The 26,320-nt window shown below is 49.3% G+C and overlaps 1 protein-coding gene across 2 annotated transcripts in view; it reads left to right on the forward strand.

Moving 5' to 3' along the window:
* The first annotated feature begins 367 nt into the window (after positions 1-367).
* Positions 368-26,320, forward strand: part of WWC1 (WW and C2 domain containing 1) — a 155,953-nt gene continuing 130,000 nt past the window's right edge. Inside the window, exon 1 of one of the 2 annotated variants that reach the window (XM_061151906.1) lies at positions 368-654. In XM_061151906.1, coding sequence (XP_061007889.1) covers positions 536-654 — 119 coding nt within the window. In that variant the 5' untranslated portion in view covers positions 368-535. The remainder of the gene's footprint in view (positions 655-26,320) is intronic. The other variant, XM_061151904.1, reaches the window with a different exon arrangement.

The raw sequence follows: 26,320 nt of genomic DNA on the forward strand, positions 1-26,320 counted from the left end.
CCCGCGCTCCGCCTCCAGTTTCCGGGGCAGCGCGGTTACCTGCACGGCCCGAGCCGCACCTGGCGCAGGCAGGAGTCGCAAACCGAGAGAGCGCTGAACAGCGGAGGGAGAGCGGGGACAGCACCCGGCTTGGGGCAGCGAGAGGCGGCGGCGGCGGCGTGGAGGCTGCAGGGCGCCGCGCGCCGCGGAGGAGGACAGGCGGCAGCTGCGCTCGGCTCGCTCTGCCCCGCCGGCCGGGCGCGCACCCGGGCCCGCACCGCGCCGCTGCGGGCGCACATGGCAGCGTGAGAGGCCGGCGGCGGGAGGAGCGGGAGGCGCCGGGCCGGGGCCGCAGGGCCGCATGGACAGCGCCGCCACCCCGGCCGGCCCTCGCTAGGGGCCCCCAGTCCGCGGACGCCACCTTCCCTCCCCACCACCCCGATCATGGTGCCTCGGCGGCCGCCCGAGCCGAGAGGAGCCGGCCAGAGCCGCTGAGCCGGGGGGCCCCCGTGGCGGTCGGGAGCTGCATGGGGGAGCGCGGGCCGTGCTCGAGAAGATGCCCCGGCCGGAGCTGCCCCTGCCGGAGGGCTGGGAGGAGGCGCGCGACTTCGACGGCAAGGTCTACTACATAGACCACACGAGCCGCACCACCAGCTGGATCGACCCGCGGGACAGGTAGGACCCCGTGTGAACCCCCCACCCCGCTCCTGCCCCAGGGGCCACCAGCCGGGACGTGGCGGGGGACCCCGGGGAGCTCTGCGAGCCTCTTGCGCTGTCTTCAGTGTGCCCCCCACCGCCCGTGCCCTTCCGGATCGCTGGCTCCTGCCGGGTGAGCTGCTGGGAGGAGGGGTCGGCCGGTGAGTTGGTCCAGGCTACCCCCACACCCCGCGCCATCCTCTGAGAGAGGACTCAGCTCCCCCGCCGGCACCTGCCGGGAGTTTTGACCTTAAGCTCTAGCCCCGCCTCCCGCCGTCCCCCCTCCCCCTTAGTTAGGTCGGGCGGGGGTTGGGGGAGCGATCTAAGCGAGGGATGCTGGGGCTTCCCGGGGAGGCTTTCCCCAGCACAGGATGGGGTGGGGTGGGGGGGAGAAGCGGGGGATGGGAAAGCATCTGGTTTGGAGGGGGTGGTAGGCACCCAGGACTCAGCGGGAGGCTGCTGGAGGAAGGACACTGCGTGCTGGGGAAGGCAGCCCGGAGTGTGATTTTTGACAGGTGCCTCCCAGGCTCGGAGTGATGGGGCGCAGCGGCATTCTGGGGGCCGGGAGGCCGACTGTGGGAAGGAGAGGAAGGAGCGGGGGAGGGCTGATCGGGGAGACTGGTTCTCCAGGAATCTCACGGCAACTTGGAAGCTGTTAGGATGTAGATGGAGGTGAGAGGCCGCCGCAAAGCCCTGCCCATCGCCTCTTCTCCTCCCCGCCTTCCTCTCCTCTGAGGACCGGGGTTCCTCAATCCTGCACCATCGCGTCCTGACCTTGGTGGGCCCCACGCCGGTTGGAGCACCGGATTTTTTTTTTTTGCTGAGGCAGGTGGAGTGTGAGATGGCTGGTGTGGCTCTTAGCATCCAGACTTTCTCCTGGTTTTGACTGCTTGGCATTTTTTTTCTTTTGCACAGCACCCTCTCTCCTTGAATATCTTGGGGGCGGGGTGTCGAGGACCACCCTCTGGGACCGCTGGTTGTCCTTTTCTGTCATCTCTGTGGTCAGTGTCCCAGGAATGTGGAATTTTCACCTGGTAATTGTGACCTTGGGTGTCAGGTGCTTGTAAAGCAATGAAGTTGAATTGTTTGGCTGCTTCATCTTGTGGGGTGGGAATGGAGGTTCCAGAAGTCTAGGATGGGGTGTGTAATCAAGATGAGAGTTGAGAAAAAGAAAAAGCAAGAAAGAAAATGTGAACTGAGATTGCTCATAGTTTCTGTGAGCACTTTGGTTCATTCATTCAACACGGACTGGGTGTCGCCTCTGAGTTCAGTACTATGCTGAATGTCTCATCAATTTAATCCGAAAGAGACATTTTTAATGCTGAAGAGCTCAGTGTCCCATGGGCAAGCTGTTTAACCTCTGAGCCTCAATTTGCCTGTTTGTCAGACAAATGATTTGCTTGGAAGGGAAAGGGTAATAGTGGAACTCTTGAAAGTGGAAGGGATATGGACAATCAGGGCCCAGCTCCCATTTTCAAACATGAGACAAACTTTGGGATCCGGAGGTGGGATGTGCTTGGGGGTTTGACCTTCTCACCACCACTCTGCCTTTTGCCAAATTCTTTACCAGCTCTGAAGTTCTCGCCTCCACAGTCCCTTGTCCTTGCCTAAAACAGACACAAGTTCAAGTTTGTGTGTCTTCCCCCATTTAGATCCCCGCCTCTACGGAGTCCAGTGTGCTGTCAGCAGTTGAATGTCGAGGGCATTGCTAACTCACCCCAGGTCCTGTATCTGGGAACTTCTCTGGGGCACTGAGAGGATAACACAGCTGCAGAAAGCGGCTTAAGCAGCGGTCATTCTTTACCCTTGGAAGAGGGCACTCAGTATAGCTTCCTTGGAAAACTGACTTGGCTACGGCATAATTTCCCAAGTTTCAGTATTATGTAGACCACCTTTTTTGCTATATCACTTGTGTTATTGCTGACTTAATACTTGACATTGAATCTACCCAATCTGAATTCTTTTTAGCCACTTTTGCAAATGGGAAACTAGCAATATCTATTGCTTCAAAGAGAAAGAAACCTTTAAAAAGTACAATGGTGGGGGGTGGGGGGGAGTGCCTTTCTATTTGAATTCACTCCTGTGGCCAGTCCACGGCCCCAGCAACAGGCCTCCGCAGCCTATGTTTTTAGGCAGATTGGCAAGCAATGGAGAGGAATTAAAAACGTATAACTGGCGCTTAAGGAACTGCTCACTTTCTCTGCCTTGCTGTTCACTGGTTTTACTCTGTGCCTTTGTATCTCCGGTCAGCCCACCTGCACCAGCCTGGAGTGGGGCCCCTGATCTTGGGATGCTGAGGGTTTCTGAGCTCACTCTTGCAGTGAGCCAACTTTGAATATTTGGGGAAACAGCTGAACAGAGGGTGTCCACCTCTGCCTCCCTGGAATTCCCTCCCGCACACCCCAGAAGGGAGGTCGACCTTCTCACCCAATCTGTGTGGCCTCAGGCAAATCTCCTGACCTCTCTGAGGTGCAAGCGCTTCTTTGGTGAGAGATGAAAGTTGATGAGATGGTCTCTGAGGCCCCCTGCCAGTTCTCAGATATGATCTCATGGACTTGGGTTTGGCCTCACCTTATCCCCCCTGATTCCATGGCAGAATTGGGAGGAGGGCAGTAGGCAGAAAGGTAAGGGAGCTGTAAGGAGGAGGAAAAAAATTGAGGAAAGCTAAAAAAGAGCCAGACTCTTTGAGGTGGTGGGGTCTGGGGGGGGGGGGAGCAGAAATTAGGGTGGTTGGATCTCTGCAGCTGGTTAATGCTATGACACAAAATATCACATAAAAGAAAAAAGATTCTGCTGGGTGTGTGTTTGTCTGTATGTCTGTGTGTGCATGCATTTGTCGTTTTTTTTTTTTTTTTCTTATCTGAATCAAGGAGATATGCCTGCCCATTCCCCTGAATTTAAAAGAAGTAAGTCAAATGGTCCTTCAGTTAGAAAAGTGATTTCTTAGCCACCGAGAACAAAATAGCGTCTCGGGTTACCAACCCTGAAGAATGTCTTGGCACATTCCTCCCTCCGGCCTGAGCTGTTTTGTGTGCTGTCCGCCATGGAGGCTGCTGGGGGTAGGGAATCCAGTTTTCAGCTTCCCCTTTCACCAGGGGGTTGGAAGAGCAGCCAGGCAGCCAGCCTTGCCAACTCTCTCCCCTTCTCACTCAGGGGAAGACTGGGAGGCCGAAATTCCTGAGGACGGTTGTCCCAACAACCAGAGAGGGACCAGTGGGCAGCTCGGGGCCCTGCCGACTGGGCCAAAGGCTCCGCCAAGCTCCGCGGGCTCCTCCCGAGGTCGGGCTGGTCTTAGAGAAGGTGCCAGGTCCGTGGGGAATCAGGTGCTGCCGATCTGGCCACGGAGCAGTACCCCTTCAGCAGAATAACCACAGATGCTTCTGGAAGCTTCCAGCCAAGGGCCAGCACTCCGGGTGTATTTAACTTAGTGGTATGCAACAACAAACGCACTGATTGTTCTCCGAGGAAGAATGGATTGTTGGAACTGGCGCTGCCAGAGAAGGTTCCTGAAGCCTAATTCCTGCTCCTTGGTGTGTGTGTGGGGGGGGATGTGTTCAGACTTTCTTCACCTGGGAGCTCTGTGGGAACAGTCTCTGCGTCTGTGTGATCAGGGCTGGAGGCCCACGTGGCTGGCAGGCCTTGTTGAGAGAACCCAGCAACTTCTCTCATGATATGCAGAGGAATTTTTGCCAACCCTGTTATTACAGGAACAATTCACAGTGTAAGATGTTGGGCTTTACAGCAGGCAAAAGATCTTAATCTCCTTCTGGTCACAGACCCTTAGAAGCTTCCAGCAGAGGTTAAGGACATTTCTCGAAGAAAAGCATGAGCAGGGCTTTTGGCACATCTTTTCAGGGGGTTTACCAACCCCAGAGTCATAACCCCTGCCATGGATTAGCTTAGAAACTGCTCATCACTACCTGTATGCCCTCCTGTTTAGCTGAGACATAATGATTGAGCCCTGACTGTATTCAGGCAGTCTGCTGAGCACTTTACATGGAGGATTTCTTTTAATCCCCCTAACAACCCTGGGAGTAGATTATCTACCTGAGAAAGCTCGGGGCTTAGGGGGCCTAAATTTGGAGAAAACCACTCAGCTTCTGAGGAGCTGAGATGTGAATGCCAGAACCCACATTTCTGACCACTCAGCTGCCTGGAATCCCTTGCAGAATCAAAACCTCTGCTCTACTGCCTAAGGAATTCACCCTTGGGGAATGGAGCCCGGACAGGCATGATTTCACTTACCTGCTGCCATTCCGGTGTGGCCAGGCCAGTTATTCAGAGAGCAGTGTAGAAAATGGAAAGAGGGGACTTCCCTGGTGGTCCAGTGGTTAAGATTATGCACATCCACCGCAGGGATTGTGGGTTCAATCCCTGATTGGGGAACTAAGGTCCCACAAGCCACGTGGCGGGACCAAAAATAAACAAAAAGATAAAATTAAAAAACAAAAGAAAATGGAAAGAGTCTTTGAATCCTGACATCTCTGATCTGCTGCTTATTACCTGAGTGACCTTGATAAGTTATGTATTCTCTCTGAGCCTCAGTTTTGTCTTCTTTAGGATGGGATGGTATACATGAGCTGTCAAGAAGCATTATGAGCATGAAGTAAGTTAAATTGGGCAGGGAAACTATCATAGAGCCTCATGTAACAGTAGACACTTGGGAATGTCAAATCTTTTAGCTTTTACAAGGAGGTCAGTAAAGAATCTGCCTACAATACAGGATCTTCCAGAGTCCGGAAGATCCCCTGAAGAAGGGAAAGGCAACCCATTCCAGTATTCTTGCCTGGGAAATCCCATGGACAGAGGAGCCCAGTCAATGGGGTCACAAAGAGTCAGACTGACTAAGCGACTAACACTTTCACCTAGAAAATACTTGAGTCAAATGGAGACCAAGTCCCCATCCAGTTCTGTTCAGATCAGTTCAGTCACTCAGTCGTGTCTGACTCTTTACGACCCCATGGACTGCAGCACGCCAGGCTTCCCTGTCCATCACCAACTCCCGGAGCTTACTCAAACTCATGTCCATCCAGTCAGTGATGCCATCCAGCCATCTCTGTTGTCCCCTCCTCCTCCCACCTTCAATCTTTCCCAGCATCAGGGTCTTTTCCAATGAGTCAGTTCTTTGCATCAGGTGGCCAAAGTATTGGAGTTTCACTTCAACATCAGTCCTTCCAGTGAACACCCAGGACTGATCTCCTTTAGGATGGACTGGTTGGATCTCCTTGCAGTCCAAGGAACTCTCAAGAGTCTTCTCCAACACCACAGTTCCAAAGCATCAATTCTTCAGCACTCAGCTTTCTTTATAGTCCAACTCTCACATCCATACATGACTACTGGAAAAACCATAGCTTTGACTAGACGGACCTTTGTTGGTAAAGTAATGTCTCTGCTTTTTAAAATGCTGTCTAGGTTGGTCATAGCTTTTCTTCCAAGGAGCAAGCATCTTTTAATTTCATAGCTGACATCTACAGTGATTTTGGAGCCCCAAAATATGAAGTCTCTTACTGTTTCCATTGTTTCTCCATCTATCTGCTATGAAGTGATGGGACTGGATGCCATGATCTTAGTTTTCTGAATGTTGAGTTTTAAGCCAACTTTTTCACTCTCCTCTTTCACTTTCATCAAGAGACTCTTTAGTTCCTCTTCGCTTTCTGCCATAAGGGTGGTGTCATCTGCGTATCTGAGGTTCCAAATCGGGAAAGGAGTACATCAAGGCTGTATATTGTTACCCTGCTTATTTAACGTATGTGCAGAATACAACATGTGAAATGCCAGGCTGGATGAAGCACAACCTGGAATCAAGATTGCCAGGAGAAATATCAATAGCCTCCAGCTCTGTAGCAGTTTGCCACTAGCATGGACCTTTCTGGTCATGTCTAGCCCTCTCATTTCACTTGATGAAACTGAAACCAATGCCTTGTCCCAGGTCACACAGCAAATGTCAACCCTGAGTCTCTGGTGAAAAATGAAAGTTGCTAAGTCGTGTCTGACTCTTTGTGACCCCGTGGACCATACAGCCCATGGAATTCTCCAGGCCGGAATACTGGAGTGGGTAACCTTTCCCTCCTCTAAGGGATCTTCCCAACCCAGGGATCAAACCCAGGTCTCCCGCATTGCAGGCAGATTCTTTACCAGCTGAACCACAAGGGAAGCCCAAGAATACTGGAGTGGGTAGCCTGTCCCTTCTCCCGGGGATCTTCCTGACCCAGGAATTGAACCAGGGTCTCCTGCATTGCAGGTGGATTCTTTACCAACTGAGCTACCAGGGAAAGGCCTCCTTTCTTCTTTCTCTTATGTAAACTTTTCCTTGAAAATCAGACCCAGTTTCTCCTCATCCACTGTAATAATTTGAGAGTATTTTATGGTTGTGGTTTATTCTCTGTAATCCTTTTTGGCTGTGCTGATGACCAGCAAGTTTCTTTCATAGCGTCACAATCATGTGTGAGTCGTGTCATAGGAATGTGTTATGTGTCGAGCAAAGTACAGCAATTGGAAGTGCACTACTATTTTTATAATCAATTTAAATAGATTTAAGGTTATTGTCAGACTAATGTCACTTTCCACCAATTTACATTCTGACATGCTTTCTTAAGCGGGAATTATAACCAGCCTGCCAGGGAATTTACCCAAAGCCTCTATTCTCCATGCTTCTGCTCTTAATGATCCACTAATACCTTTATTTGGGCCTTTACAATTATGAGAGGGCTTTTCTTCTCCTTCCAAGGCCTGAATTTATGATCTACGCGTCTCATGGGCATCTGCAGTGCATGGGAGTATCTTATGTCATTCATTAAGAAAGAAATAAGGTTAAAAGGCACTAGTCTAGCTAACAGGAAGAAGTAAGAGGCTTTGGAATCCACAAATGAATAATGACAAATGTTAATATGTACTCTGAGCTGCACACAAAGTGTTTTATATTATGATCTCATTTAATCCTTTTGCCAATCATGTAAGGTAAATAGTGTTACTCTCTCCATCTTCAGATAAGGAAACAGAGACTTAGAAAGGTTACGAATTTATATTTGCTCAAGGTCCCCACCACGAGGTGATGCACCCAGGGTTGGAGCCCAGGTGTTTGAACTCCTGAATCCACACTCGGATGGTGCTGTGTGCTTAGTCGCTCAGTCGTGTCCGACTCTTTGCCAACTCGTGGGCTGTAGCCCACCAGGCTCCTCTGTCCGTGGGGATTTTTCCAGGCAGGAATACTGGAGGGGCTGCCATGCCCTCCTTATTGTAGCCATTTTAGGACTCCAACTGCTCTGTCGACAAACTGGGCTGGAAGGTTACCATTCACTCCTAAAATGAGGCCAGCCTGCTGTGGATCTCAGGGAAAGATGCTGGCAAGGAGGCTTGATCAGAAAAGCCAGTGAAATCCACATGGTGGCTTGGGAGACCAGCAGGCACAAAGGCTACCCTCTGGGAGCAGCCAGCCAACCAGAACTCTGGGAGGGAGGCAGGGAACAGAGACGGAGGCAGGGAAACTCTGAAGGATGCAGTATGTGGAGAGTTCAAAGCCATTCCCAAATTGCTTGGGTAAATGCTCCCAAGCATTTTTACCAAGCCAGGGATTTAGTAAACCACTAAGGCAGCTCCTCGCTGTTACCGCCCCTCCTGCTTTTGGCCTCACCAAACTGACCTGATTCCCCACTCCCCTGGGAGTCAGGGGAGCCGAGCAACACGGCCCTTTTGAAGAAAAGAGAGTCAGGTTGCCTTAGTTACTGGGAAGGTTGGAACACCAAGCTCAGGTGCACATAAGGAGAGACGAGGCTAGAATAAGTGGGAGGTGGAAGGTGTCCGGCCTGCTGCTGCAGAAGCCTCGGTCAGGTTTTGGCCGCATCTGCAAGGGTGCCAACTTCACGGCACTCGCCTGTCCATGCCGAGTGCGCCTGGAGCTTTCTCTCCGGCCACATTCTGCCTTCAGGCAATGAGGATCTGCCCCCAGCTCAGTGAGGGGCCCAGGATAGGAGAAGCCCCCTTCCCTTGGAGAAATGGCCTGGGTAGCATCTCCTTGTGCTTCCACTTGGACAGGGCAGAGGGCTGGATAGGGGCTGAGTCCGGGTGAAAAATACACGCCCTGCCTCTCCCAGCACAGAGGGGCCAGCCGGCCAGCCGCACACCCTTAGGTGGAACAGCTAGAGGCTCTGGTTGCTGCTGCTGACAAGCTTCTCAGCTGCCCTGGATCCCTGTTTCAGACTGAGATAAAAGAAGAGAAAACTCAGAAACTGGATACAGTGGCGTTTTGTTATTTAACCTTCACCAGCGGGCCATTAAGCCTCTGGCTCCTGAGCAGCAAATCTCCTGCCAAAATAACGGGGCCGGGGCTAGGGTGGGGGGTGGGGGGGGTGGGGGGTGCATTCACTGTTGTGTGGGAAGAACATAGAACATTCTATAAAGATGCTGGACCAGGGAGAGGGGGTGGAGAAGAGAGCAGAGAAGGGGGAAAAAAAGGACTAGTGCAGTGGGTTACGTCCCTTCACCACCACCCCCACCCCCATCGCTTCTTCAGTGCTTCTACCCGTGACATCTCACCATTGCAAAGAAACGGGATCTTTCAGTTTCAAATGTCTGCCAAAGAAAAAGGACCGAGGCTTAAGTTCTCCTTCAATGGTTGGCCAGGAAAAAAAAAAAAATGAAGTTGCATCAAGATTAGGGACACCTTTGTTGGCTTTTTTCTTCCCCTGCTCCATTCATCACTCTCTGGCAGCCAGGACACCAGGCCAACGGCAGCTGCTGACTTTCCCCAGCCGGCTGCCTGCTGTTGCTGGGCCCAGTCTGATGGCAGCCCGGCTGTCCCCAGGCTGGCTTCCTCCTTGCCCAGGGGCAGTCACTTGTTGGGTTTGTCTCTGGGCTGCCCTTAGGATCCGCTGACTGGTGCCTGACTATGAAGGATAAAATATCAAGATCCGGGCATCAGGTGGCTGTTCGGATGAGATGATCCTGGGACAGCCTTCTGATCCTGCATCTGAAGTGGCTTTTCTTGGATAGTTAGGGCTCTGTGAGTGCGGCACTGTGCAGCCCAGGAATTTCTTCCACGTGCATTTATGTCACAGTGAGAACCATAACCGGCCCCTGGCAATCACGATGATAATGGTTATATTTAGTCATCTTTATCTAGTACCTGGAATGTGCCAAGCACAGTCTTTTGCGCATAGTATTTTTCTGACTTAATGGGGAAACTGAGGTTAAGAATGGCCAAGGGACAAATTCAAGGTTGCACAGGAAGAAAGGGGCAGAATTGGAATCTGAATCTAGGTCTGTCTGATTACAGAGCCTTACTTTTTGCACCGCTGCAACCTTTTCATTGCATTTGGAGAGAAGAAGGGAAGAGGGGAGGAGAGCAAAGGTAAAGGGACCTTTTTAACTACAGAGATAACACGCATATATACCTATTAGCGTATATTAGCATATATCACTATGGAGGAAAATGTGCGGCTCCAGCCCAATTCTGGTTTGACATATCATACAGTTCCCTGCAGTGGATAAGGTCCCCATAAGGATCTCCAGAGGCTATTAAGTCAAGTCTGCCTCTGTCATTTCCAGGTAGACTGGTCACCTTGAACAAATCCCTTCTCAATTGTGTAAACCACAGGTAAGAGGAGGGCTTACCTACCCCTGAGGGTTATGGGGAGAGGAAGGGCAGGTCTCACGCAGTGCCTGCTGCACACCAGATTTTCACATGGGAGCTGGGACTAGATAGGCGAGTTTACCCTTCTTTGCCTTGGTAGAGGAACAAGAACCATTGTCGCCTCCTTTCCAATTCAAGTTTCTTCCTGCTGAACCAGGGTTCACTTGAGCCACGTTGACATCAGAGTTTGCAAACCACCTTGGGGCACTCATTGTATAAATAAACCAATAAATTCTTTTCCCCCTGGTCTTATCAGAGACAAGCCCTTCTTTGGAATTTCTGGAGTGAAGTGACTCTTGCCAGGGAGCTGGCACTAGGGCGGTGTGTAAGGCAGGGGTAATGAATTGCAGTGGTCATAGCTGAGCAAAAACGGCTGCTGGGGGGGGGGGGGGGCGGGGGGCGGGGGGCGGGCAGCATCTCTGGAATTCATTGATAACTGCTTTGATATCCTTGTCCTTCATTGGGGCTTCCCCGTGCCCTGCTGAAGAGCCGTTTGAGAATCTGCTTGGAGGTGGTACAGAAGGGCATTGGTATTTATCGCGTCCCACCCAGCCTGGGGTTGGCCATTCATTCAGCAGGTATTTATTGAGTGCCTACTGGGCTTCTGGCCCTGTTGCCCTAGCCGAGGATCAGAGCAAAGTCCCTGCTACAATGGGGTGTACCCTCGGGTGAGGGAGATGGGCAAACAGTTAAACAGGTAAATTACATTATGACCAGGGGCTTGGTATTTGCTAGAATTTGACCCATCTTGGGTAGATGGAGGGAAGACCCTGTCTTAGACACCAGTTGGTAGTTGTGGTGTGAGCTTAGATTTGGATCTGAGAGACCTTTGTGCCTTCCATAGATAGAGTGTTACCCATAGCCAATGAGGATGAGCTGGTCACCTGGCTAAGTGCTAGGAATGCAAGGGTAACACAAGAGCATCTCCAACTCATAACATTTACTACAAATTAGTGAGAAATAGTCATCAAGCTGTGCAAATAGAAATCTCAGGCTCTCTGAACCTTGGTTTCTTTCCTCTCCTGTTTCATTTGGACTCAGTTTAAAAATATTTATGGAGCGCCTGTAAATGGATAGAGTATCTGAAATATGCTGGGCATTGTTCCAGCAATGGGGATTCAGCAAGTGATTAAGCCAACAAAAATCCTGTCCTCATGGAGTTTACATTCTAGAGCAGTGATCGTCACACTTGGGAAGCATCAGAATCACCTCAAGGACTTGTTAACCCCAATCCCACCTCTCTGCTCCCACCGCTGCCCCTAGTTTGAGTCAACTGTTGTTTAGTAACTAGGTCATGTTTGACTCTTTTGCAACTCCATGGACTATATCCCGCCAGGCTCCTCTGTCCATGGGACTTCTCAGACAAGAATAGTGGAGTGGGTTGCCATTTCCTTCTCCAGGGGTCTTCCTGACCCAGGGATCGAACCTGCATCTTCTGCATTGCAGGCCGATTCTTTACTGCTGCTAAGGGGCCTGGAAATTTGAGTTTCCAATGGGTGATACTGCTGGTTTGTGCCCTGTGTTTTGCACACCACAAACAGTTGATTTATTGACTCCTCAACAGTAACCTGGAAGTTGGGAGAGTAGGGGAGCACCATCTCAATCCCTGTTTCACAAACAGGGAAACAAAGAAGGCAGATGAGGTAGCTTGGCCCTCTTTTTTATGCTAAGTGGGCTAAAGGAAGTGACTTCAGGAGCAAGCCCTGTTTACCTGCATCCCTATGATGCTACGAGCAGTTCTCTTCTGGTTCTTTCGCTGACCCGAAGCCTCAGTGGTGGCACAGTCCAGTAGGGTTTCCTCCCACGTTGTGAAATACAGCACAGGGAAGCGAGAGGACTGAGCAGATCCAGGGAGGACATTCTGTTTATCCAAGAATGTGTGGAGTCACGTATCCATGGTCACAGAGAGGAGCAGAAGGAACAGTCTTCCCTGTTCCTCCCTGGGCTGAGCCAGGGTACCTGTGCCAAGCAGCTCTCCTATCCCAAGTCTAGGAAGAGGCAAGGTCCCGCACCCAACAGAATCCTCTAGGGAGGTCTTGCCCATTGCTCTTCCCCTTGACCATGATTTGGACTGTCCATCTCAGCCTTGTCACTGGCTAGTTCACCAATCTTGGTTACACCCCTTAAAGCCTCCTGAGCCTCAGTTTCTTCATTTACAAGATGGGAATACATTAGAACCTACCTCGTAGGCTTGGTCAGAATCAAATTCAAGGTCACCGTCCGTATAGTTCTAAGTGCGGTGATTAAGGTCTCCTTGCTAGCTTTATCTATACTTTGGTAGTTTCTGCTCAGTTCATGTATTTTGAGCACCAGGATTTTTTTGGATATAAGCCATTTCTCATTTCTCTGGAAAAAAAAGGATCATACTTAAGCATATACACATCTTCCTGGTCAACAAAGACTGGGAGGGGTATCTTAATAACTCAAAACATTTCAAACCAACCTGAGTGGTTTATTCCCACTGCTGATATGAAACAAATATTTGCCAGCTGCTAGTGGAGGACCTGGGTGTTTCTTCAGCCTCCTTACTGGTCACCAGGCCTGAGTGGTTCTCAAAATGTGGTCCCCAGCCAGGACATCAGCTTCACCTGGGAACTTGTTAGATCTGCAGACTCTCCTATCCCATCTTGGACCTACTAATCAGACACTCTGGTGGGGGGTGGGGGATGGTTGGGAGCCCTGAGAGCTGTCTTTCAAGGAGCACCCTAGGGGACTCTGCTGCCCCCTGAAGTCTGGAAACTACTGGCCAAACATTTGTAGCCAGAATGCCGTAAGGTATTCTGTGGGTGGTCGCCGGCAAAATCTGGCCAGGGTTGAAGAGCCTTCCAAGTACAGGTAGATGCAGCCCGTTGAGGTGGTCATCATCCTGAAAACATTTTTATGTCAACCCCTAAACACTTGTTTCTTTTTTAAAATATTTATTTATATATTTGTGTCTTAGTTGTGGCATGTGGGATCTAGTTCCCTGACTAGGGATCGAACTTGGGCCCCCTGAATTGGGAGCATGGAGTCTTAGCCACTGGACCATCAGGGAAGTCCCCTCAAATACTTATTGTCCAAGCGGGACCTCTGCACTTCTCGCTCTAGGTGTCATCGTCACTTGACATCTTTGCATCAAGATTCAGCTGACATTCCCCTGTCCCTGGTGGTGATCAGCATCTTTGCTTCACCTTCTTCACAGACCATTGTGGTCAAGGGAGCCCCATCCCTTGTTACTTCAGCGTAAAAGACTTATCAGGAATCAAATTTACCTTGGACACTTTGGTATCTGAAGGGCCTATGGACTTGGCCTGCAGCATTCTTGCTTGCCCAGTGGCACATCCGTCAGGATGTTTGTTTGGGGTTCCCTAGAAGTCAGTTGGGTCATCTCAGGTCTGAAGTGGCTCCAGCCGTGCATGAATTACTTTCCACTTCTGTTGCATGTTGGCTAGAATTGAGAGCAAAGAATGCATTGCTTTGGTGTGTTTCATTCCTGGTGAGAACGGTGCTAAGAAGCAGGTACAGCAGTGACCACAGACAGACATCATTCCTCATGAAGCTTACAGACACATAATGAGGGCATGAACCAAATCCTTACAGATTGGGGAAATAAAGAGGATGCTGTGTTCAAAACTAATAGGCCTTGTAAATGACTCCACACATCAAGTTATAGAATTTAAAAGTTCTGTAGTCAGAAAAACTGTTTGCTTTTAGCTTTAAGAAGAAAAAAAAAAGAAAGATGGATCACTATTCATCTATAGTGATGACCATGCGACCTCTTCAACCGAGTTTTCTTAATTCTATTCCGAAGATCATGGCACTCACTGTAGTGGCAACAAGAGGTGTTTTTCTTTCTTTCTTTTGTTTTTGAATGAAAGATTCTTTCAATTCTATAGTGCTTTACAACTTTCAAAAGTTTCACACATATGATTTCATATGGTCCCCTAACCTCCTAACCCTCGCCTCCTGTATTGTCCCTCTCCTCTTCCCTCTCCCCACTGGTAACTACTAGTTTATTCTCTATATATGTGAGTCTGCTTCTTTTTGGCTTTATTCACTAGTTTGTTGTATTTTTTTAGATTTCACATGTGAGTGATATCATCATTCTTTCCTTGTCTGACTTATTTCACTTAGCAAAGTGCCCTCAAAGTTCATCCATGTTGCTGCGTATAGCAAAATTTCATTCTTTTTTATGGCTGAGTGGTAATCCATTGTACATGTATATCACATTTTCTTTATTCCTCTGTTGATGAACCTTTGATACCATCCGAAGTTTAAGAAGCGATGATCAACAGACTTGTCCCAGATCATTCTGGAGACCCAACCAGGACTAGAATCCCTTCAGCCTCTCCCCATGACCTGGCCTGCTTCTCGGCCCTCACATCCAAGACATCTCTTCCTTTCTTCAGACGTCTATGGACGTTTCTAGTGCTCAGGTGTTCTCTTTCCAAGAGTAAGTCTTCAAGTCTTCCGTCTGATCAAAGCTCCAGAAGTGTCACCAGACGACATGCATGTCATCTTCCTTGACCTCCCTGTAGCATCTAGCAGTGTTGCCAACTTCTGCCTTTACCGGCGGTCTTTCTCATTCCTTAGCTTCTCCCTAGTGGTGGCCTGTGTCCCCAAGCCTTCAGCCACCTCCTGTGCAGTGAAACCTCAGGTGCCCATTTCCAGTTTCCTGCTGGATATCACTTCTCTGCCCAGACAAGCACTTCAAACTGCCACAGATCTAAAGTTGAATCCAGTCTCTGACTCAACCAATGGCTTTGCCCACTGGGGCCCATCAAAGTCACCCCCACCTGTGTCTATTGAAACCCCACCTCCCCACAGGCCACACCTGCTGGTGGCCATGGAAACCACGCCCACCTTGTCCTTTGAAGGGCCACCTCCCTCACTGGCCACTTGGGACACCACTTGCTTCACAAAGCCTTCATCATCTGTCATCTCCCCTGGCTGCTCTGCTGGAGAGGATCTACTTTAGTCAGGCCTGTTCTAGTCAAAAAAGCAACAGAGGCCCACATGTTGCTTGGCTCTAGGAAATAGGCTACTGTGAGATTTGCGGTTTCATTGGAATTTAAGGAAGGTCATGGCAACCCCCACCGCTGGACTGGCAGGAGCTACAGGTGGCGTCCGTGAAAAACAGCATCTCTATACATGCCTCTCTATTCCCTCCTGTTGCCCCCCCGCCCCTGAAGTCATGGTTTCTGCTACCTCCTGAGACCTTTATACAGACTATACAGACCTAAAGTTTGTCCATACATTCATAAACCACGTTATTAATTAGTTCTGCTTCGAACTTGCTGTGTGACCCCCAGGCAAGCTACTTATCTCTGTGAGCCTCAGTTTCCTCTACACAAATAAGGCTAAGAGTAATAAAATAATAGCCCAGATTTTATTGAGTGCCAAGCCCCGCTCTAAGCGCTTTACATTTATTAACTCAATTAACTGTCACACTAACATTCTGAGGGAAGTACTATTACTATCTTCTTTATAGATGAGGATATGGAGGCACAGAGAGGATAAGTAATTTGCCCGAGGTCACACAGCTAGAATGTCGCAAGGCTAAGATTCAAACTCGGGCTCTCTGGCCCCAGAGCTCATGCTATTGGACTGCCATTCATTGTGAGGGTTATTGTGAGAATTACAGCACGGATTCTCTTATTTAGGACACACAGCCCAGAGCAAGACCCAGAATAATTACTTAAGAATGCTAACAGTCATGACATCATCACAGCATTAGCTTGCAGGTGACCCGCATGACCTTCGCAGCGCCAGCCAGTCTCGTAATTCTTCACCTCAGCAACCACAGCTAACTCCATGTCCCCAGCTCAGATTCTTGCGAGACGCTGATTTGGGAAGATGACAGAGCCGGCCTTGAACTGGGCTCATCTGGTTACAGGAGACCGCATCAGGGCTCAGGGGTCATGTGCCCCCACGGGAGCTGTCCACTCAGGGGAGGCTGCTGGCACCCCGAGACTGTTCTTGCTCAGAACCCCCAGAGTCCATTTTTTGGAATGCTGTGGCAGTTCGGGGACCCAGTGGTTACTCTCTGAGCACATGCTCCATTCTGAGCCCCGCTTTTGGCCTCATCCCCCTTGTGACAAGTTCCCATTCATTTGCGTGACCCTGACTCGTGCTCCTGGAAGTGGGGACTGTGGACCAGCACACCAGCATCTCCTGGGAGCTGGTTAGAAACGCAGACTCTCAGGCTCCACCTCAGACCCCCGAGACTGCATTTTGACAAGATCCCCAGTGGTCCTTCGTCAGGTTAATGTTTGAGTAGCACTGGCTGGCCAGCGCGACTGATGTTTGCATAGCCCTGTTTTATTCTTTTGTTCTGTAGCTGACTCTGCCTCTAGACGCAGGTAGCAGGTAGTATCAGTAAGCAGTGGGTTCTCGCATCCAGGTATAAACACTACCGAGGACCAGGAGCTTCTCAGCCTGTTCCTGGAACTCCACTTGGGATAAGGGATTGAAGCTGGATCTGGAAATGGAGGTGGGGGAGGGCTCAGTGGAAAGAGGATCACACCTGCTGAGAAAAGGCCTTGAGAAAAGGTCTTGAGCCTGTAGCATGCCCAGCGGCAGGGTCAGAGGTCAGAACCGATGCAGGCTACAGGGCAGTCCACCACTGTGGCCCCCGGGGGAGAGGGGACAGTCAGAAGATGGGAACTTTGGTGGCAAGGGCAGTGTCCCTCGGTTGTAACAAGGAATGAGGAGGTAGCCCAGCAGGCACCTGGCAGAAACCACAGAGGCAGGATTCCAGCCCTTAGACAACAGTGGCAAGAGCAAGGCAGGGAGGTCTGGGTCCCAGATAAGCTTCCCAGACAGGGGCATGAGCCGGCGAAATAAACAGCAGATTCCGTGCAACTCTGTCCCTGGAACTATCTTTGAACAGGGTGAGATGCTGCCCTGTGGGGACTAGTAGAAACAGTGCTGAGGGCCAAAACTGGGGGCCAACTGAGCCAGCGCCCATCACCCCCTCCACACACATTCCCTCCCACCCCCCGCCCCTCCCAGTGCAGCCCCTGGCTGGGACCAGCCTGAGTGGGATGGCGCCCGGGCTGGAGAAGGCAGTCTCCCTGAGGGGCCCCCGGGGGTGGGAGGGGCAGGGAGCCAGCCTCAGGCTGCAGAGAAGTCTGTACAAGGCTGCTGAGGACTGCCTCACCTTCCTGGCAGGATCCCAGAGGGCTTTCCCATCGCTGCTCCCTGACCCAGCTTCACCTGTGAGCAGTGTTCCTGCCTAAGCGTGGACCTTGCCCCGACGCATTCCTGAGATAACCGCCCACCAGCATCCTGGGAGCTCAGTGCCAGTGCCTCCGGGACAGCGAGGCCCCTGACGCCCTCCCTGCATTCATTTCCAGTTTGTTGGATATTGTCTGTGTGTCTGTGTAAGATGACTGAAGGACGAGTCATTAGTGGGCCGTCCAAAGTTCCTTTGGGGACATTCCAGAAAAATGAACCAATATCCCATCAAAGCCAGGGATGGCTATTTTGCCACATTCCTTCAAAGCAGAGTTTCTCAGTGTGGTCCACAGATCTTCCCTCCCTCCCCTGTGAAGCTTATAAAACGCAGATTCCTGGGCCCCCACCTGAAAACAACTGAATTAGAATCTCAGTGAGGTTTCCCAGAATTTGCATTCTTACTAGGCTCCCCAGCCAATTCTAATCCACCTTAAACTTGAAAACTTGGAAACCTCTCCTCCTACCGCCCATGGGGCAGGTCCTCTCTCTGCCTGCTGGTGGTACTCCCTTCCTGGGAGCCCGCCTTGCTATCTTTGTCCCAGATCATGTAGGGGGGCCACTATGCCCCCCTTCTAACACGGCTCTTGCTGCATCGGTGTCGTTTTTTTCATATCTGTGTTCTCTACTGAATGATAAAGCATCCCGTCAAATCTCCCCAGGCTCAACACAAAGTTGTGTACATAATTAGAACTAATAAATGCCTGAATATATGTGAAGGCAGCTGAGAGGGATTGATGAAGCCACAGAGCAGGGGTGAAAAGTCAACACTTCCCAATAGTAAGCTGCCATATTCCGATTCTCCTCTCTGCCAATTTGAAGCCCTCAGTTAATTAAGTTTTGGAGCCAGAGAACAAGTATTGGACCCAAGGAGAGTTCAGGGTTCTGGCTGGCCTGGGGCACAGCCCACCCATGTGGGCCTGGGGTGTCCCCAGTGGAAGCCTAGCTCCCTATCTACATTTTAGAAAAACTCCAGCAGAAAAAAAAAAAGGGCGGGGGTGTGATGCAGAAGAAAAATGACTCAAGTATGGTTTGCCAGCCCCAAGCCTGACCCCATACCCCAGGCCTCTAGAATGTTCAACACCCCCTCACCTTGTAAGGCAGGATGGGTCAAAGAATAGAGCTATCAGACCATGAAACGCCCAGGAGTCAGTCCTCTCCCCCAGCCTTTCTCAGAGATCACTACCACCGTTTTCAGTGTGAGGCTCCAAATTGCCATTTGCCAAACTGGGAAATGTTGACCCAGCAGAAATCGCACAAAGATAGAAGCCCCAGACCGTCTGCCTTCATGGAGTCGGTGAAGGGAGAGACAGGGGCCTGTGAGCTGAAGAATGTGGCCCATCTCCTCTCTCTGAAAAACAAAATGCATTTCCTTATTCTTAACAACTTGAGCACCACGAAAACCTGCTTTACCAGTCCAGGGCACCTCCTCTGATCTCTGCCTGTCCGTGTATATGTGGGGTAGGGAGGGGAACAGGGTGGCTTTGGAAAAAGACCTGGCCTGGTGAGACTCTAGGGTCAGCCCAGACGCCTGTGACCACAGGACCTCAGCCCTGCAGGCAGATTGACTTGTTAACGTGTCACCGCGGTCCAGTCGGAACTTTCCTTGTTTCTTTGAAGAGAAAGGATTAGCTGAATTGTAGGTGACTGGGCAGAGCAGCTGAGGGGGAGCTCCCAGTGTTAAGTGGGGGCTCTTGGAATCCTTCAGACAGTTGCTGATGAGACACGGAGTATTTCCTGCCCTATCAGTGAACAAGGATGTCCGGTCGTCAGCGATTGCGTCCCTCCAGTGAAAGCCGTTGAGCCCTAAGGGAACACAGAAAGTAAAAGAATACCTGCCATCTGGCAGCCATCAGACTGTAGCCATTCCCTTCGTTGAGCCCCAAGGAAGCTCAGAATGTAAAAAATACAAGATACTGGCCCCTGATAGCTGAGATGCACATCAAAGGAATGGTTTCATGTGCACCTCAGCCCAGATTCTTGCATCTTCCCTTGTGTAGAAAAGCACTAAATTCCTTAATCTGGGTTATCTGGTTTTCTTTAGTCAACAGTAATCTTTCAACGTTCAGACTACCTGTTCTTTGTTGTAGAGCTTCTATATAACCTGGCTTCTCTCCTCACCTCATGCAGCAGTTCTCTCAGGGTTACTTGAGATGTTGTCCTCCGGGCTTGAAGTCCTAAAAATTCCTACCGAATAAAACATAACTCTCAACTTTTCAGTTCAGTTCAGTCGCTCAGTCATGTCCGACTCTTTGCGACCCCGTGAACCGTAGCATGCCAGGCCTCCCTGTCCATCACCAACTCCCATAGTCCACCCAGACCCATGTCCATTGAGTCGATGATGCCATCCAACCATCTCATCCACTGTTGTCCCCTTCTCTTCCTGCCCTCAATCTTTCCCAGCATCAGGGTCTTTTCCAATGAGTCAGCTCTTTGCATCAGGTGGCTAAAGTATTGGAGTTTCAGCTTAAGCATCAGTCCTTCCAGTGAATACCCAGGACCGGCCTCCTTTAGGATGGACTAGTTGGATCTCCTTGCAGTCCAAGGGACTCTCAAGAGTCTTCTCCAACACCACACTTCAAAAGCTTCAATTCTTCGGCGCTCAGCTTCCTTTATAGTTCAACTCTCACATCCATACATGACCACTGGAAAAACCATAGCCTTGACTAGACGGACCTTTGTGGGCAAGTGATGTCTCTGCTTTTTAAAATGCTGTCTAGGTTGGTCATAACTTTCCTTCCAAGGAGTAAGTGTCTTTTAATTTCATGGCTGCAATCCCAAACTGCAGTTACTTTGGAGCCCAGAAAAATAAAGTCAGCCACTGTTTTCACTGTTTCCCCATCTATTTGCCATGAAGTGATGGGACCGGATGCCATGATCTTAGTTTTCTGAATGTTGAGCTTTAAGCCAACTTTTTTCACTCTCCTCTTTCACTTTCATCAAGAGGCTCTTTAGTTCTTCTTCACTTTCTCAACTTTTAGGTGGTAAATATTTTTTAAGTCAACACTGAAATTCCATGAAGGCATCAGTATGATAGGATTTTTAGGTCATTACTGAATTTCTTTCATACTTAAAAAAAAAATGTTATTTATCTATTTGGCTGCACTGGGTCTTAGTTGCAGCACACAGGATCTTCTGTCTTCCTTGTGGCATGAGGAATCTTTTGTCAGGGCATTTGAACTCAGTTGCAGTATGTGGGATCTAGTTCCCTGAGCATGGATCGAACCCAGCCCCCCTGCATTGGGAGCACAGAGTCTTAGGCACTGGACCACCAAGGAAGTCCCAGAAGGATGTTATTTCTGAATGCCCTCTCTATCTCCTCTCATCTCCTCAGATTACACTTGGATAGCTTCCAGGAAGAAGACAGGATGATGTTACTGTTTGTTCACTTTCAAAAAATGATACAAGTTCAAAAATCTTGTTTGATGCCTCAGCAGTCGCTCCACCTGCCACCCCAGCTGGAGGTTGTGACAGCTGCCATTTACTAGGGAATTTTACTGATTGACTTGTGCCTCCCTTCCAGAGGAGGCAGCTAAGGCCCAGAGAGGCTAGGGAGTTTATCCAGGTTACACAGCAAGTTGGCGAGACAGTTGGATTTTAATGCAGGCATTGTGACTCTACAGCCCCAGGTGCTTCTCATTGCTGCGTGGTTGTCTCATAGAGGTCATTGGTGCTTGGGGATGTAACATCACTGACCATTTCTCCACCATTCCTCAGAGCATTTTGTGTACACGTCCTGGTTAGAGGATTAGTTAAGCTCTCACACTCTCCAGGGAGCAGTGGCTAGACTCCTTGCCTCCTTCCTAGAGTCCACAGGCAGTCAGATCCCATAGACCCTAGTTGGTAGGGCAGTGAGGATGAGAGATCTGTACCTGTGACTGGGGGAGCCAGCAGCCAGGTCATGATGACCAACGGGCCATGTGCTCCCTGTCACTTCCCAGGTACCCTCCGCCTCCCAGCACCTCCCCTCCTATCTCCCTCTTTCCCACCTGCCCTCCTGGATTCGACAGCTGTTTGGAAAGGTGAGCACAGAGACCTTTTCAGAAAGAATTCTGTTCTCCCAGCATCCTGGTAGCCTCGCTCACTCGAGAGAAAGGAGAGAAAGAAAAGCAGGATTGTGTGGGAGCGAGAGGCAAGTGTATGGGAACAACTTAGACGCGATTGTTCATCATCCTAGAAGAAGGTCTGGCTCCCGAACATCCCCGTTTGCCGTCAGGGGTGCCGCCCGCCTTTCTGAGGGGCCACGCCACGCCGAGTGATGTGTTATCAGTGAAATGCAATAGCCCGATGATGTCATGAAAATCCAGGCTTTGGGAGAGAATATGTTCACAGGCAAGAATACAGAGATGAGATGGAAGGGCCTGGTTACCAGGCATAAGCCAGCTTTTATTGTATAACCTCGAGTTTATTGGCCCCTTGTTCCTGTTCTCTTTGACAAAGAATGATTTTTTTTTTTTAGACTTTCTGATTAGCAATCAGTAGTTTAAGTCTGCTAATCACCTCTTTAGCTTGGCATGTGGACCAAGGAAAGGCCATGGCTTGTAATCTGTTCTCTCAGGTCCATAAATTCAAAAGTGTTGTCAGCCCCAATTTAAAAAAAAAAAAAACAACTAGACTGTTATTCAGGATAATTCTCATCATAATTACAATAAACATTCTGAGTTTTATTAAGTAGAGATTTGTTTTAGTTCACCTTAAAAATTTTTTCTTATTCTTTTTTTTCAAAACTTTTTCAACTGGGCAAAGCATACATGACAAAATGTCTCATTTTAACCATTTTTAAGTGTGCGAGTTCAGGGGCCATAAGTACATTCCATTGCTGTGTAGCCATCACTACCGTCCGTCTCCAGAACTCTTTCCTTCTTGTAAAACTGAAACTCTATCCCCATTAAACACTAACTTCCCCCTTTTCTCTTCTCCCCCAGTCCCTGGCAACCACCATTCTACTTTCTGCCTCTGTGAATTTCACTGCTCTAGGTACCTCATATGAATGAACTCATACAGGACTTGTCCTTTTCTGACCAGCTTATTATACTTAGCATAATGTCCTCCAGGTCCATCCATCCTGTGTGAGTGTGCGCGAGCATTGTGCTCAGCTGTGTCCGACTCTCTGCGATCCCACAGACTGTAGCCCGCCAGGCTCCTCTGTCCATGGAATTTTCCAGGCAAGAATACTGGAGTGGGTTGCCATTTCCTTCTCCAGGGGATCTTCCCGACACAGGGATCAAACCTGAGTCTCTTGCCTTTCCTCCCTTGGCAGGCAGATTCTTTACCACTGCACGCTGTAGCATGTGTCAGAACATCCTTCCTTTTGAAGGCTGAATGCTATTCTACTGTATGTTTACACCATGTTTTGTTTATCCATTCATTTATTCGTGGACACACTTTCACCTTTTGATTAGCATGAATAATGCCGCTATAAATATGGGTGTACAAACACCTGCTTTACATACTTGCCTTCACATCCTTCTGTGTACGGACCCAGAAGTGGAATTGTTGGGTCATATAGTAGTTCTAGTTTTCGTTTTTTGAGGGACTACCACACTGTTTTCCACAGTGGCTGCACCATTTTCCATTCCCGCCAGCAGTGTATAGGGTTCCAGTGTCTCCATACCCTCACCAACACCCTGTTAGTATCCGTTTTTGTTTTGTTTTTGATAGTAGCCGTCCTAATGGGTGTGACATGGTATCTCATGGTTGTGATTTGCATTTCCCAGTTGATTAGTGATGCTGAGCATCTACACAGATATTTCTTTAAAAAACTAACTTCTCCTATCATTTCAAGGCTATGCCTGCTTAGTCACTCAGGCAGATTCTTTACCACTGGAAAGAGTCATGTCCGACTCTTTGCGACCCTGTGGACTGTAGGAGTGGGTTGCCATTCCCTTCTCCAGGGGATCTTCCCAACCTAGGAATCGAACCAGGGTCTCCCACATTGCAGGCAGATTCTTTACCATCTGAGCCACCAGGAAAGCCCAGTATTTCAAAGCTAAAGGCAGTAAAATGTCCAGTTCAAGCGCTGAATCTGAGAAGCCACACTGCCTGCTTTAATGCTGGCTCCGCTTCTTTCTGATTGTAACTGCAGGTCGCTTGCAGTATCTCTGTCTGCTTCAGTTTCTCATCTGTAAAATGGGGTAATGAGCAAGCTGTCTCACAGGGTTGCTGGGAGGATTCCGTGATCTAATACAGATCACTCTCATGGAAAGTGCGAGACGGGATGAAGGTGTCTGCTGAGTACTGGGCTTCATCGCTCTGAGTGAACAGAGTAGCATCTGTTGCTCGTCCCGCCTCCAGGGCTGGTTTTCCTCTCTGCCTAGTCTTTTCCAAGTAGGAGCCTTGGGAATCTGAGGTGAGATGGCAGCTGGGACTTGAGGTTGGGCATGTCAGGGGGAGATCCATCCTGGAAGTCGGCAGCATCTGGTTTTGAGGGTGAGCGCTTGCAGAGCTGGAGGCCAGGAAATGGACCGTTCCTGGGAATCCAGTGCAAAAGTAGCTGCTCTGGTTCCTTTGGCCAAGAGCTATTAGAGCTGATAACCACGTGGATGAGGAATGGCTCCTCACTGCCTTGAAGTAAGGCGGCTGGCTTAGGGTTTGTGTTCCTGCATGTGTCCTCGTGGGACACTGCGCCCAGACCCACCTGGAGAACTGTCCACAGGCATACACACTTAGTCCTCCCTGGGTTTTGGGCCTCCCTGCGGTGCCCCACCCATAGGATGTCAGCCTCCTCCCAGAGAGATTAGGGTATCGCCTGTCCCTGGGGTAAATTCCAGGAGTGTCAGACGGCCCCTGGGCTCCACTTCCCAGGACAGATCTCTGACTTGGTCACTTAGCCCAAGTGAAGGAGTCATGGGAAAGTAATCCTCATCTCTGAGCCTTCTCTGAAGCCTAACCCAGCTTCCTTAGGAAACACACTGAAGGTAGGGGAACTTCCACCTCTTCTGCCAGTTTACTTGGTTAACTCCTTCTCAGGGCCCAGCTTTTAACCTCAGTTCCTCAAGGGATCATCCTCTTACTCCCCGAATGGTGCCAGTGTTCACATTTCCTCACAGAGCAGTATTCTTTCCCTTGAAATCAAAGGTTCAATTATTATTAGTTAAGATCTCACCTTTTTTTTTTTTTTTTCTGTTTAATGTCAGCCTTGGACTTTTCTAGACCAGCCATTCCCAAAGTCTATTCCCAGAAGGTCCCCAAGATTCTCTCAGAAGGTCTGCAAAGTCAAAACTGCATAATAATCCAAAGAAGTCATCTGCCTTTTTAACTTTCCACCTGTTACTAGAGGACTGTGGCATTTCCTGGAGGCTATATGACATGCAGTTTTGCAACAGACCGATGCAAAAGCAGCTCTTAGGACCCAATTGTCTTCTGTTATTATTTGTTTAGTTGCTCAATTGTGTCCAACTCTTTGCGACCCCATGGAATGAAGCCCTCCAGGCTCCTCTGTTCATGGGGTTCTCCAGGCAAGAATACTGGAGTGGGTTGCCATGCCCTCCTCCAGGGGATCTTCCCAACCCAGGGATCAAAGTCAGGTCTTCTGCATTGCAGGCCGATTCTTTACCATCTGGGCCACCAGGGAAGCCCTTGTCTTCTGTTAAATCACACACTAAAACGATTTGCAAAAATGTGACATACTGACACTCTTCTCACAATGTGGGGGAGGGGAGCTTGGAGAATAATAACTAAGAATCTGATTTGTGTTAATGTGCAATAGGTTTATTATTTTTATTTTCAAAGGAATTAATAAGTATTTTCAAGTTTTCTCTGTTTTCAATTCTAGTATAATACATACTGATCAATAAAACCCATATAGGGACTTCCCTGGTGGTCTCAGTGGCAAAGACTCTGTGCCCTCAAGCCAGGGGCCTGGGTTCAATCTCTGGTCAGGGAACTAGATCCCACATGCCTCAACTAAGAGTTTGCAATATGCAACTGAATATCCCACATGCTGCAATGAAGATCGAAATCCAGCACAGCCAAATCAATAAATGCATAAATAAATAAATATTTTTTAAAAACCCACATAAAACAACAACTCTTTGGGGTCCTCAAGTTTTAAGAGTGTGAAGGGATCCTGAAACCAAAAGATTTGAGTGAGAATCGCTGCCCTAAACAGGGATTAGGAACTTTTTTCCATAAAGGACTAGAGGACCATACCCTCTCTGTCTTAACTGTTTAATTCTGTAGCATGAAAGTGGCCATAAATAATGTGTATACAAATAGGCATGGCTGTGCCCCAATGAAAACTCTCTTCACAAAAACAAGCATGAGTGAGTCTGGCCCCTGGGCCATATTTTGCCCTCTTCTGCTCGAGACCATAAGCTCCAAAATGCCAGGAACCACATCTAATCAGTGAATTGCTTGATCCGCAACAGGGCCTACTACTTAGTAGATGCTTAGGGATTGTAACAGAAATAGTGTTTAGCGGCTGGTCATCCAAGTAAAAAATAACAGTGACTTATTGAATTTAATAACATCAAGGTAGATCTTGACTTCTTTAGCACATTATTAAAAAAAAAAAAAAATCAAGAGACAGGCCAGTTAGGGCCAGGGTGATGGTTCCAGGGACACAGGTTCCTTGTACCTTTCTGGTGCCATTCTTAGCATGTGACTTCCTTCATTAAGCTCACCTCATGGCCCAACCAAACTTAGACCCTCAAGAGATTAAGCTGATCTGCCAATAAATGAACTGCCCTTCAGAACAAAACTTAACATTCTTTAAAGAAGGAACATAAAATCCAGATATGTGTAGCATTCAGAGGGTCTAACATCTAATAGAAAAGGTACTAGACTTAGGAAGAAACAGAC

The sequence above is a fragment of the Dama dama genome, chromosome 9 (assembly GCF_033118175.1).
Source record: "Dama dama isolate Ldn47 chromosome 9, ASM3311817v1, whole genome shotgun sequence".
Classification (NCBI taxonomy): domain Eukaryota; kingdom Metazoa; phylum Chordata; class Mammalia; order Artiodactyla; family Cervidae; genus Dama; species Dama dama.